The sequence below is a fragment of the Macrotis lagotis genome, chromosome X (genome assembly GCF_037893015.1).
Source record: "Macrotis lagotis isolate mMagLag1 chromosome X, bilby.v1.9.chrom.fasta, whole genome shotgun sequence".
NCBI lineage: Eukaryota > Metazoa > Chordata > Mammalia > Peramelemorphia > Peramelidae > Macrotis > Macrotis lagotis.
In genome coordinates this window covers 519,443,333-519,457,662 of record NC_133666.1, presented here as the reverse complement: position 1 = coordinate 519,457,662, position 14,330 = coordinate 519,443,333, and the positions used below count along the sequence as shown (strand labels likewise).

The following is a 14,330-nucleotide window of genomic DNA, read 5'->3' as shown; positions in this document are numbered from 1 at the left end:
TCAGCAAAGAGCTCCAACTCTAGATTCATATTTTATCACCATTACTCCCCATGTGACCTCTAATTCCCTTAACTTCCCTGTGCCTCAGTTTCCTCATCTGTAAAATGTCCCTGCAAGAGCTAAAAAGCACTGGATGCTGTGACATTGCATGAGATTACCTTGTCTCTCCCCCTGTCCTTTACAGCTTAGTCAGAGGCCCACAGTTGAAGAGCTCCGTGAAAGGAAGATTCTCATTCGCTTCAGTGACTATGTGGAAGTGGCCGATGCTCAGGATTATGACAGGAGAGCAGACAAGCCTTGGACTCGACTCACTGCTGCAGATAAAGTAAGCAGAGCCTTGAGGGAGGGAAAGGGAAAGAAAATAGCTGTAGAGCAGAGTCTAGCTCCTGCCCTGGAGATGATGAATTTGTTATTGCATTTCACACTTGATGTGAGGGAGCTCTCTAATGAGACGGGCCCCAAAGTGTTAGTCACAACCTCAGCTGGTAATTGAATGCCGGCAGGGAGGTCCAACAGCTGGGAAAATAATAGAGCTATTTCCATCACACCTTCTAGTCAGAGCTCCAAATAGCTTGTGATCATCGCTAGAGTTAATTCTCAGTTCTCTAGAAAGCCATAGACTAATAAATAGCCTTAAGAAGGGAAAATGGCGCTCACTGGTAGCATAATGTAAAGAGCTCTGGATAGATGCAATCAAACCCACTTTACAGAAAGGAATAAAGGACTCTAGAGGAAGCCAGTTCCATAGAAAAGAAAAGGGAGATGCCAAGAGTCAAAAGCCATTCCTGCCTCCTCCTTGTATTTATTTAACATTGATTGACATGTTTGTTCTATGCATTTTGTCTCCTCTCAGTAACACAAAAACTCTGAAATTAGGGACTGTTTTCTTGTCGTTGTATCCTCAGCATTTACCATGGTATTGGCACATTGTGGGGTGAGAGGTGGGGAGAAGGGTTTTTTGACTAAAGATTGATTGATTCACAGTTCAATATAATTCAGCAAAAGTTCCTTAAATTGATTCTTTTTTTTTTTTTTGCAATATACCTATACTGGGATTACAAAGATTTAAAAAGGATTATAAACTCCTTGGAGTTTATAATCTAATAGGAAGGGTAAAATATTTATTCAAGTAATTATAGGGTCATAGATTGAGAACTGGAGAGAGAACCTCAAAGAGTTTATTATCCAGGGGCAGCTAGGTGGTGCACTGGATAAACCACCGGCCCTGGAGTCAGGAGTACCTGGGTTCAAATCCCGTCTCAGACACTTAATAATTACCTAGCTGTGTGGCCTTGGGCAAGCCACTTAACACCATTTGCCTTGCAAAAATCTTAAAAAAAAAAGAGTATATTATCCAGTCCCTTCAGTTTTCCCCAGAAAGAATGTGACATTGTCCAAAGACACACAGGTAGTAAGTATGTAGAGGTGTGACGTTAAAATAGGATTCAGTCTGTGAGAGAAGTCATACATACAACCTCTAATAAGATTCAAGGAGAGAGTAATCAATTTGTTCTGGATAGGATTAAATAAGGTTTCATGAAGAAATGACACTCAAGCTAGTTCTTGAAAAAAGAGAAAGAATTTCAACTGAAAGAGATTTGGGGATGGAAGGGGAAAATCATTCTAAGCCTATAAAGACAGAGGCAGAAGAAAGTGTCATTTTTATCATATTGGCTTGTCCTACCCAAGTTCAACTGACATTTCTCCAATGACAAAAATTGCTCAGAAAACTGGAAAGCAGTTTTCCAGAAACTAGATATAGACCAACATCTTATAACATTTACCAAGATAATGTTACATGGTTCAGATATAAAGAATGATTTCATAAGCAAATTGAAGTAGCATAGAAATTTTTGCTGATCAGAATTGTGGGCAAAGGAAAAAATTTTGACCAAACAAGATAATAGAGAACATTATGACATTGTAAAATGCATAATTTGATAACATTAAAGTTAAAAGGTTTTACATGAAAAAAACAATGTAGGCAAGATTAAAAAGGAAGAAAAGCAGTAGAAAAACTGAGGAGGAAAAATTTTACAGCAAGTTTCTCTGATAAAGGCTTCATTTCTCAACTACATAGAAAACTGATTCAAATTTATAAGAATATAAGTCATTCCTCAATTGATAAATGATCAAAGAATATAGTTTGCTGAAAAATATATCAAAACTCTATAGTCATATGAAAAATGTTCTAAATCATTACCTATCAGACTGGCTAACATGACAGAAAAGGAAAAGGACAAATAATGGATAGGACATGAAAAAATTCAAACACTACTGAATTATTGGAGTTGTAAATTGATCCAACCAATATTGAGAGCAATTTAAAACTATGCCCCAAAAGTTTTAAAACTTTTCATTCTCTTTGGACCAGCAATATCATTACTGGGTCTGTATCCCTAAGAGATCAAGGAAAAAGGAAAAAAAGATCTACATATATGTGCAAAAATATTTATAGTGGCTCTTTTTTGGTTGCAAAAATTTGTAAATTGAGGGGATGTCCATCATTTGGGGAATGACTGAACAAGCTGTGATAGAATTTGTGATGAATATTATTGTTCAATAAGAAATAATGAGCAGAATGGTTTCAGAAAAAACTGGAAAAACTTATATGAAGTAATAAAAGGTACAGAGTACCCAGTATTATATGATGATCAACTCTGAATGACTTTGCTATTCTAATCAGTACCATGACAATTTAGAAGGATTTGCAATGCAAAATGCTATCCCCTTCCAGAAAGAGAACTGTTAGAGCCTGAGTATAGAATGAAGCATAATTTTTAAACTCTCATTATTTTGCCTTTTTTACAGCATAGTTAAGACAAAAATGTCTTGCATGATTTCACATGTATAATTGATATTTTTCCTCACCTTTCAATGTTAAGGGAGGAATGAGAAGGAGGAAGAGAATTCAGAACTCAATTTTTCTTTCATTTAAAAATAAATAATCAGCAGTTTTTTTGAGTAGCATCTTGATAGCAATATAAAGGATGAATTAGATAGGAGGATATTTTGAAGGCTGCGAGACCAGTTCACAAGTGTAGATAAGTAGTGAAAGTCTGAACTAGGCTGGTTGTAGAGTCCCAGTTCCTGGACTCTCTCAATCTCCCCAGGCAAGTGTTGGAGGGGTGGGAGACAAGGGTTACAAAGGAGACAAGTACTCCATCAAGATCTTCAAGTGTTCCCTTTATTCACCAGAATAAAAGTGCTTGAATATCCTTCCCAGACCTTAATCCACTCCCACTCCCATGGCACTTAGTAAAAAAAAAGGTTCTGATGCTCAAAGGCACAAGGTTATGATAATTTACAGTATTCCCACACATAACAGTCCCTAAGAGTTGGTGGAAATGGGAGATTAAAAGGATAATTCCTTGAGGGTAGAGACAGTCTTTTGTCTCTTTTCATATCCCTAGACTTAGCATAGTACCTAGAATGAATTTATTGTTATTGTTCTATCATTTCCATCATATCTGACTCTTTGTGATCCCATTTGAGTTTTCTTTGCAAAGATGCTGGAGTGATTTTCCATTTCCTTCTCCAACTCATTTTACAGATGAGAAAACTAAGGTAAACAGGGTGAATTGACTTGTCTCCAGGGTCACACAGCTAGTAAGTGCTTGACAACAGATTTGAGCTTGAAAAGAAAAACCTTCCTGTCTCCCAGCCACACTCTAACCATCTAGTTGCTCTAATATTATCAACAACAACAGTCATAAAAGTAATATCATGTGGCCTGGCCTATAATAGGTGCTTAATAAATATTTATTGACTAATTGGAATCTTATGAAGGTCTTCAAACTAAGGCCAGATGACCACTTGTCAGTTATAATATAGTGGGGATTCCTTTCCTGGTGTGGATTAATCAAAGAGCCTCTGAAGGCTCCCTTCCAAACAATTCTTTCATTTATCTGTGAGGTAGAATTAAAAAGAGATTAGAATTAGAAATTAGAAATTAGAATTAGAAATTAGAATTAGAAATTAGAAAGAGATTAATTATGGAAAATGAGAGAGCTGGAAGAATCAGAGATAAAATATAAATTCCTGAGTTTAGGTAACTGAGAAAAATCAGTTCCAGAAATATAACTATATGATAAAAATCTAAAATAGATGATGAAAATATAATGATATATAATATAAAATATAATGATATAAAATATATTAAATATTAGTTCTAGAAATAGAAAAAGTTAGAACATGATCCGCTGGTGTCAAAGAAAAGAAAATAACCCAAACTCCAGTTTGATATTTCATGTTTTTGGCTAAGAGTTGTCTCTCATACCTCTCATGCCTTATACCCTCCTTTCTCCACTCTTAACAGCTGAAATTCCAGGTTTCCTTTAAGTTTCAAGTAAATTCTCATCACCTACAGGAAACTGTCCCAAACCTATTTTCTCTCTTTTGTTTCCTTTATATCCTGTGTATAACTTGCTTTGTATTTATTGTTTGCATATTGACACCCTCATTAGATTGTAATTTCCTTGAAGGCAGGAACTTTTTTTCCCCTCACTTTTTATGCTCCCAGTACTTTGCCTGGTACATAGTAGACTCTCCTTTAATGAATGTTTGATTACTTGACTGAAAACTTTAACTCATTCTCTGTCTTCTTTAATACTAGCTTTAAATAGTGGAATCTCAATGAATCTTTTCTGCAATTTTATTAGTAAAGTAATCATGTTTGCTGAAGGGTTGCTTAATGGTCAAATGAACTTAGGATAGAACTCTTGAGTTTCCAACACATTGCTTCTACTTTATATAGTTTAATCAGCTAAAAATTCAACTAAACATCTATAAGTATATATATATATATATATATATATATATATATATATATATATATACACAAAGAGAATCAAAAATCTCAGTGATTTTAAAATTAAAGACTTTCTGCTGTACTATATATATATATATATACACATATATATGTATATATATATATATCAAATACTAAGCCAGAGGTATAAAAGTTAATCTTTAATTAAAGGAATTGCTTTCTAGGAGCTTATCTTTTCCAAGAGATTGGCCCCTCTGCAGCGCAGTTTATCCCAATGGGTCATGATGGTCCAGGATCACATATGCCCTTCTCTCTCATTACCAGTCTTCAGAATAAAGTCAATGACATTTTTTATCATTCAATTTGAGGCAGTGGACTTCTTGGACATCACCTTAACCTCTACCCTGTGGTTAAAGGATAAAATGAGTTAAATGTGATTTCTTCAGAAGGGACAAATTATATTGTTTGTGCAAACCTTGATTTAGGCCTAACTTTGGATGTTCAGTGTTAGTTCCTTGAGCATGGGGAAGGCTTCATTCCTGTATTTGTAGCTCTAGCCAATACAATACCTGAGAACCTAGAAGGTACTAGTAAATTCTAAATAAATTGAATTATAAGTAACCAAATAAAAATTTGATATTTTTTTACAAGGCTGCCAGTCACTCATTGCCCCACATGCATCTGTCCTCGTACTACCCCTCAGAAGCATCCTTGTGAATTAGCCCTGTTACTCTTGTCTATCTATGCTAGGGCTATTCTGAGTCTTTTCCTCCTAGGGCAATTAGTTGTCTTAATGGATAAAGCATTGAGCCTGAGGAGTTGGGAAAAACCTGAGTTCAATTGTATTATTAATTCATTAGCCAGGTGACCTTGAGTACATTGCTTAACCTCTGCCAACATTTCTTCAATTGTAAAATAGAGAAGATAATAGTATTAACCTCCCATGATTGTGGCAAGGATCAAATGAAATAACATCTTAAAGCACTTACATAGTAGGTACATGTTTCTTACTACGATATTCTCCTTTAGCACCTACTTTCTCCATTAGATTGAAGGCAAGAGGAATAAATTCTTAAAGAATAGCCAAGTATTGTTGTTGTTAATATTGCTATTTGTCCTTCATTCTCAAAGAGAACTGTGACATCAGGGGGTAATGCCATGAAAAGCAAGTGAATTGGATTTGAGTGGAGGGGAGCTGTGCTAAGTCATCTATTAATTTTCTCTCCATAATCATCTGGACCCAATGGTCAGATAGAAATCAGGATGATTGGACTTGACCCTGAATGCAGCAGGAGACCTTGATCTCTTTAAGCTAAGGTCTTTCCCAGGTCATTTTTTGCCTGAGGCAATACCCATTCAGTGATCTGGGCTAGGTAAGAAAGAAATAAAACAAAGAATGATCTCTTTTACCTAGTCAAAAAAATCAATCTTAGAGGTAAAGACCCTCAGAGTTTCTGGTCAAAACAGAAACCATTGCTATTTCCAGTTATTCTGAGTCAGTCAGCACTCAAACAAAAGGTCAAGGGTCTCCCAATGCATCCATGATCATCTCCAGTCATCCTGATCTATATCTGACCACTGGACCCAGATAGTTGTGGAAGAGAAAGGGAGATTGGTGACTTTGCACAGATACTATTATAAGTGGTAATATTTTTGCCAAAGATTGAGTTTCAGGTGCTGCCCTTAGTCTAAAACCTGAACTTCCCACATTTCATTCAACAATTAGAAAAGTGAGAGAAAAAGGATACTATTCACTATCTTCTGTACTAATGAAAAGACTATAAAAAGGTACACTGAGAAGAATGATAATATCTAAACCTTGGTTTTGTGTAGGTTCATGTTTCCACTTAGTACTGTAGGAACTGAAGATTTCAGCACATTGGACCAAAGTTTCAGAAAGTAGTTCCATATCAAGAAAAGTACCCTATAAAAATTCCTGAAGTGGAACTTCTTCATGATCATGGCAGATGTAGATTGGTAGATTGGGGAACCAGGACTTTCTGCATGTACCTGTCTTTCCTGACCCTAATAATTTATAACTGGTACAAGGGACTTTGTTTTACATCATCAAAATCAAGAATGGGCAAAAAATTAACACACACACAGTCCTTCAGTGGCATAGAAGCCAATATAAAGACTTTCTCCATTTCTCACCCCATCCCACTGCACCACTACCCACATACACCCACACTCAGTGGAATTCATCTTAGTTGCTTCTTGTATTATTTTATTATGCATTACAAACTATCATGAGGGGCCATTATTCTTATACCTTCTCCTAGGTAAATTTGATACTTTTCCTAAGTACAAAATTTCTAGTTACAACTCTGTATAGACAGTTATCAAAGCAGAAGGATAGAATAACTCTTCTTTTCCATATAAATGAAGCCATGTATATGGTCTGTCTCTATTCCTGAGCAACTAGGTGGCTCAGTGGATAGAGTATTGGGCCTAGAGTCAATAACACTCATCTTCCTGATTTCACTTCCAGTCTCACTTACTAGTTATGTGACCCATATTAGTGAATCATTTAATTCTGTTTTCTTCAGTTCCTCATCTATGGGAAATGGCAAACCTCTCCTGAATCATAGCCAAGAAAATCCCAAGTGGAGTCACAAAGAGTCAGACTGAAATGACTGAACAATAACAATAATCCTTTCTTACTATGGTACTTGGACTTGGAGTGATATTGCTCATTGCCCTGCTCTCCTAACAATACAACAGCTTCTAGTTTATCAAGTGGTACTAAGAATTCACATAGGATAGGATCATAGAATTGGAATGACATTCAGAAGTCTAGTCCAATCCCTTGTCTTAAAAATAATAAAGCTGAAGCCCCACATAGTTAATAAAAGGCAGAACTGAAGTTTGAATCCATGTCCCCTAACTCTAAATCTAACCCTTGAACTTTCTGTTATTTTATGGACTATAATACATAATGCAAATATCCTCTCAATTGAACCTCACAACTTTCTCAGGATTATTAGGAAGATTTATAGCAAAGAAAACAGCTTAGGGAAGTTGCAAATGATTTACTAAATATCAACTATCCTATTAGTAAGTGGTAGAAGTCACCAAATAACTTCAAGTCCAGTATTCTTACCACAGCATAGCATAATTAATCATTTCAAATGTGGAGAAAACAGTTTTGATGTCATTGATGTCATCATAATCATCAATACACATTTCCTTATGAATCAGCTATGATAAAGTGATGCACAATTATTTGAGCAATAAGATAACCTACTTCCTCAAAAATGTCCCCATTTGGCTAGGGAGAGAAACATGAACAGGAAACAGAAGAGGAAATAGTAACACCCTGATAGATGAGCATACTTTGTCATAATCAGTTTGCTAGCTAAAGATAATTCTCTGTGTGCCCTTATCTCTCCTCCCCACACACACTCCTTTGTCCTTCTTTGCGCACCTGCTATAATCAAATACATGATGGTTTTCCAAACTTGAACTTCTATGTCATATAATCAATTCATAAAATCAAACATGAAGGGCACATCATAGTTTAATTTATTTATAGTCTTGACTCCTAAGCAAAAAGTGATTGGTGAGAACCTCTCACTGTTCTCTTCACTCTTGACCTCTCCCAGATTCAACCTCATCCTCTTCCCCACTACAGTCAACACTTAAAGACCCTAACCACTCTTTATTCTAGCCTCAGCACTGAAGAGGTCAGTGAGAATGAATTTGTCAAATGTGGAGGAGAAAAGCTTATGACTTAGTTTCCCCCAAAGATATACTGCTTCTAGAAGTTGATGACAATATATTACCCTGGAGTTGATCAAATCAAAAAGGAAAATATTAATAAATAAAATGGGGGTGGGGAAGGCAGCTAATGAACTCTTGCTCTTCTCAATGTATTTTTGCATTTTGTTTTTGAAGTAGTTCTTGTACTTGGCAACAACTTTGTTTATTCACTTCAGTAAGAAGGATTGACACTTAAGTCTGATTATGGTCATGATTTATCTGTGCAGGTATGTATCCATTATTGATGAGATGGAGAAAGAGAAAGAGAAAGAAAGAGATAGACAGAAACAGACAGATACAGAAGAAGACAGGAAAACAGAAACATATAGAAAGAAGAAAAAAGGGAGAGGGGAAATTAATATATTTCTCTTCACGACTTGTAATTTTAGAGCCTAGGTGTTTTTCCTCTCTGTGTAAAGAAATCTATTTTATGATTCTCTTGTCATTGCTTAAGAAAATTTATTGTTTGAAATAAAATAAATGTATTTCTTTCCATCTTCCTTATTTACATATTTACGGACTACTCTTCATTTCAGGCTGCCATTCGGAAGGAGCTCAATGAATTTAAAAGCACTGAAATGGAAGTTCATGAATTAAGTAGACATCTAACAAGGTGGGTGGTAAATGCTTTTTAAGAACTTTTTTAAAATTTTCAGTAAGCAATGTCACCTTCTAAACTAGACAGTTTTCCCACTTTCAAGATTGATGTTTTTAGTGTGGTTATAAAAAATGATAATATTCATTGCCATTGTTAATAATAATATCTGGTATTTAAAGTATGCAGCACTTTAAAGTGTGCAGTTTGGCAAACCTGCCTGCCTCTGAATCAGTCCAGTTAACAAACAATTTATTAAAACACTTAAAACCTACCAGGTGCCATGCTGAACACTAGAAATGCAAAGAAAGGCAAGGAAAGGAACTGCCCTCAATAAGCAGACATTCTAATGGGAGAAACAACATGTGAATTTCTTGGAACGTGCAAGATATATAGAGTATAGGAAGGGAAAACTATTAGCAAATGGGAAAAACCAAACTAGACTTCCTAGGAAAGATAGAATTTGAGACTGAATCTGGAAGGAAGCGATGGAAAATGAATAGGTGATGACACAACAAAGTATTTTGATTTTGTGAGGCATCATCATCTCCATTTTATAGATGAGGAAACTGAGGTTTAGTGAGTTGTTCATGGTCATAATCAGGCCTGAATTTGAACCTGACTCCAATTCCAACACACTAGCCCCAATGCCAAGCTGCCTCACATAGACATGTTTTGTTTAATGTTTAAAAACTTTAAAAATGCTATCAAAATAACTTAAATTGGTTTATCTTTACTAAAACCTTTCAAGTGGTAATAACTTTTTAACATGTAATCATGAGAATTTACATTATTTGTGAGGTTTTATGACATAATATCTTCATAATAATCCTATGAAGGAGGTAGGAGAGCTATTATTATCACCCATTTTGCAGATGAGGAAACTGAGTTTCAAAGAGGTCAAGTGATTTATCCATGGGCAAAATGGTGGATCTATACCTAGATTGACTTACAAGGCTCCTGACTCCTAGCTCACTATTCTGCACTAGGGTTCAAAGGTCAGAGGGAAAAAAATTAAGAGGATGTGAAATTGATTGCATCATACTTTTAAATGGGAAAAAAAGTCTGATGTGGTCTAAAAGCAACTTTCTAGGAAACCTAGATTTTGGTTCCCTTGGGTTCTAGTCCTAGAACTAGCCAGATGACCAAAGGCAAGTCACTATCTCTGTAGACTTCAGCTTCTCTACATATCACATGGTGATAAAAAATATCTAAAAAGTCGACCTTAGGTGCAGCTAGGTGGCGTAGTGGATAAAGCACCGGCCCTGGAGTCAGGAGTACCTGGGTTCAAATCCAGTCTCAGACACTTAATAATTACCTAGCCCTGTGGCCTTGGGCAAACCACTTAACCCCATTTGCCTTGCAAAAAAAAAAAAAAAAAAAAAACTTAAAAAAAAAAGTCGACCTTAGAAGGCCATCCATAACAAGCCTTCTCTTGGGCCATCTTCATCTCCTAGAAGGGAAGACAGAAACCTCTAATTCAAAGACATAGTGGAGTGTTATTAAAATACTTTAGAAATATCAAGTTTATTTAGTTTCAAGAATCCTTGAGACTATTGTTATGAAAGGTAAAAGTAGTAAAAAAGAATCATCTCTACTCATTTGACACTTAACAGGCTCTCCCAGAGGGAAAAATCAAATACCAAAAGGGATCATGATCTTCAATTTAGCTCGCACATTATAGCTTTCAAAATCTAATCTAATTTGACCCTCCCAATAGATAATACAGAAATCAAAATAGATAGACGGGGGGGGGGGGGGAGATAGTTGATAGGTAGATATAGACCAATAAAGAGAGAGAACATTTATTAAATTAAATTCTCATTATTTGTCAGATATTACTGTTCCTTATCATTCAGTGATGGAGATATAAATAAAAACCAGCAAGTCAGTTCTTGCCCTCAAATATCTTATATTCTAGTTTAGGAAGATAAAATAAAGAGGGATGCTGGAAGTCTGGGCATAGGGTTGGGGGTGACATGATGAGGAGACAAAATAGGGAAGTGGTGTGGTATTCAACTTTCCAGATAAACAAGATGAAAGTTCATCTATCAGAACTGGGAGATCCAGTATTAGAATCCAGGGTTCTAGTGAGATAGATATGAAGAAAAGGGGGGTAGGTACAGAAGGCTTATCATGTATGGCCCTCTGAGGTAGAACAATGGATATTTATCATCATTATTTGACAGAAAAAAGCTGAGGCCCATAGAGGTAACAACTTTTCCTATGGTCACTTGGAACCCAAATTGATACTTAGTCCATTTCTTTTTTTAGTCACAAAGGTGGGGGGGGGGTTGGAATTCTGGGTGTTAGGAGTGCCCTGATCTCACTCTGAGAGCTGTCCATCAATTTTTTCCCATTCCCTGTTGTTGTTTGACCTTCCCTCACACAAAGAGTCAGTATGAATCTTCAAGCTTTTTTTAAATGCAAAGGTAAAAAATGGATTCAATTACACTCAACTAGCAATTAATTAGGCATCTTACGCCATGGAACTATGGTGGAGGATGTAAAAAAAATGGGGGGGGGGCTGAGAAGTTAAGTGCAGTTCTTGCCCTCAAGAAGCTTAGGATCCAATATAATTCCTGCAAATTTCTCATCTCTCAAGGCCTACAGAGAGGCTGGTGATCACTTTTCGGATATTTTAGAATATAGGAGTTCATGTAAAGCAAAGACTGTTTCATTTTTTGTCTTGATATCTCCAGTAAAGTTTTAACAAATGTTTATTGACTGATTGATGTTGTAAAGGCAGATTTGCAAGTAAGACCTGCGCTTGAGGACCCCATTTTGAGAGGCGAGAGGTCATCTATCTACAAACTCACTTTCCTTTTTTTGGCTTTTATTTCCAAAGGTTTCATCGACCGTAGCAGTTGAATTCCACCTGAGTGCTATGCTGTCTTCAGAACATGAATTTATAAGAACCATAAGTGCTGGTATTATTCACTTCTCCCATTACCATGTAAATCTTCTGAACTGCCTTTTTTTTTTAAAAAAGAAGAGAAAAGAAGAAAAAATAAACATACTGAGGATTATATACATATATATAATACATATCTGTAAACTTGATGGTTACCATTCAGTCATCAGATCTGCAGACATAACTTCTGACAGTGAAATACCCCCCACCCCACCCCTGGCAGGGCCAAGGACAACAGCTTGGCGTCCTCATTTTAAGACTTTCTGGCATGTGGATGTGTCCTATTTGTCCAAGCCCAGCTGGTAACTGCATTCATTATGTCTTCAGCCACCCTCATCCTCGCAAGTGTCTATCACTCAACTCCAAAGAAAGCTGAGGCAATGGGTTTCTTTCCGGGAATGATTGTATAAAGTAAAAATGTTCAGACCGGCCTTTTAAGCCCCAAGCACTTAAACCAATTGTGGCTTCTGGTTTGGGGAGCACCTTAGGAGGAGAAAGCAGTCAGGGAGTGCCGCTCTCAGTGACCCCCTTTCCCTGCACTCCTTCCATTCCATCCCTGTTTCCATCCTCCATACACTGAACACAAAGGAAAGCCTTTTTCTACCTGAGTTTATAGATGACTATTAATTGGTCATAAGAGGGATGTACATGTTGGAGAATACAAAGGTCATCCTGAATAACTGATATATTCACCTCAGATCAAAATCGTATCTCCTTCCTGCAAAATTTGTTTAGAATGAAGTCAGCATTTTTATTGCTTAATGAAAAGTCGATAGTCCATAAGGGTTAAGAAATTAGAATGTCTCTGGTGTTCACACACATACACACATAACAACTTAATGTTATTAAGGTAAAATGGCTATATAGGCAAGTACAAGTAAGAACTGCTTTATGGGCATTATGGCCTAGGTAGCAGCTCTGCTTGACCAATGTCCTTAGTTTCCCTAACGTGTTCCAGAGCTGGTTTTTGTAAAGTGCACCATTTTAAGGTTAGGTATATATCTTAGAAATGACTCAGCACCCAAGCTTGAAGGTTGGATGCAAGAGTTCATGCTGCTGATACTGGACCTTAAATAACAGGTGGGCCTCTCCTTCAAAAATACCACACTTGATGGCTTTCCCTTCCTTCATCTTTTGCTTTGAAGAGTTCATTTGGAGACACAATGACGTTTCTACATGAGCATCAGAACTATACAGCTATGAACACCAGCCATCCCGTGGTGTGCCCTATTGATCCTTTAAAACTAGCATGAATTTTTTTCATCTCTTTCATAATGCATATAAGAATGAGTTGATCAATGAGATGGTTGACCTGGATCTGGGCAGTAAAGAGGAAAAAGGGCACTGATCTTGAAGGAAAAATGGATCTCTCAATGCATTATGATGAAAGAGGCAACTCTTAAACTACTCACTGACAGTATAAAAACTACTATCACCAAGAGAATTATATTTAGCTTAGCTTTATTTTTGAGAGAGCCAGTAAGTCCTGAACAACAAGGCTCTATCCAGATATCTGTGAAAATTTGCTTGTCACTCTAATGTGATCCTTGGATTCTCCAACTCATGTATATTTTGCATAGAAACAAACTGACTAGGTAGTCACACAAAAAGAGAGATAATTCCCTCACCATCTTCAACCACTACCACCACCACAATATACATCATACTAGTTTTGTTACAGGAGGAAGTCCCTCTCCAAACTCCTGCCAGCAGCTGGCATCATGCTGCTTTCAAGGAGTCAGCATATATCTGGACCAGCTCAGGACAATTCCTCAGGGCAGAGCTCAGCAACTAGGGGACCCTTAATTCATAGGTTCCTCCATGCCATCAGGAAGGAGCATTCCAGGGGTCCATCTTGGTGTATATGTTATTTCTGAGACTTATTGTCTTTATCCAAATTTGAGTTCCACTATTTATTGCCTTGTGGAAATATTTTGTTCAGGGAGAATGTGCCAGGTTTTAATATAGTTGTAAATAAGATCTTGCCAAAAGGCTTACTGACATGTGAATGTGCAAGTGTCTTGATGAAAGATATAGAGCCCTTTTGACTTGTTTACACAATATTGAAGGTGCTGGTTGTATTGGTTTCCAGGTTGAAAGGAATTGGTTTTTGTCTACCCCAATCATGTTTGGCAACTTCCAGTAATTTCTTCATGAGATACAATTCCCCTGGTCTTCCCTTGAAGTAGTGGGGAAGCATCTTCTATGGGCTAGGCCCTTCTCACCAAGGCTTGTTGATACTTCCACTCTGCTTTTTAAGCCCTCCGAGGGCTCATTGTAACAACATT

General features: G+C 36.7%; 1 protein-coding gene across 4 annotated transcripts in view; it reads left to right on the top strand.

Moving 5' to 3' along the window:
• The window catches only part of PHACTR1 (phosphatase and actin regulator 1), a 652,586-nt gene extending 640,427 nt beyond the window's left edge, over window positions 1–12,159 (top strand). For all 4 annotated transcript variants that reach the window (XM_074207811.1, XM_074207810.1, XM_074207812.1 and 1 more), the window contains 3 exons: window positions 185–325; window positions 9,070–9,146; window positions 11,977–12,159. In XM_074207811.1, coding sequence (XP_074063912.1) covers window positions 185–325; window positions 9,070–9,146; window positions 11,977–11,992 — 234 coding nt within the window. In that variant the 3' untranslated portion in view covers window positions 11,993–12,159. The remainder of the gene's footprint in view (window positions 1–184; window positions 326–9,069; window positions 9,147–11,976) is intronic.
• Window positions 12,160–14,330: the final 2,171 nt, after the last annotated feature.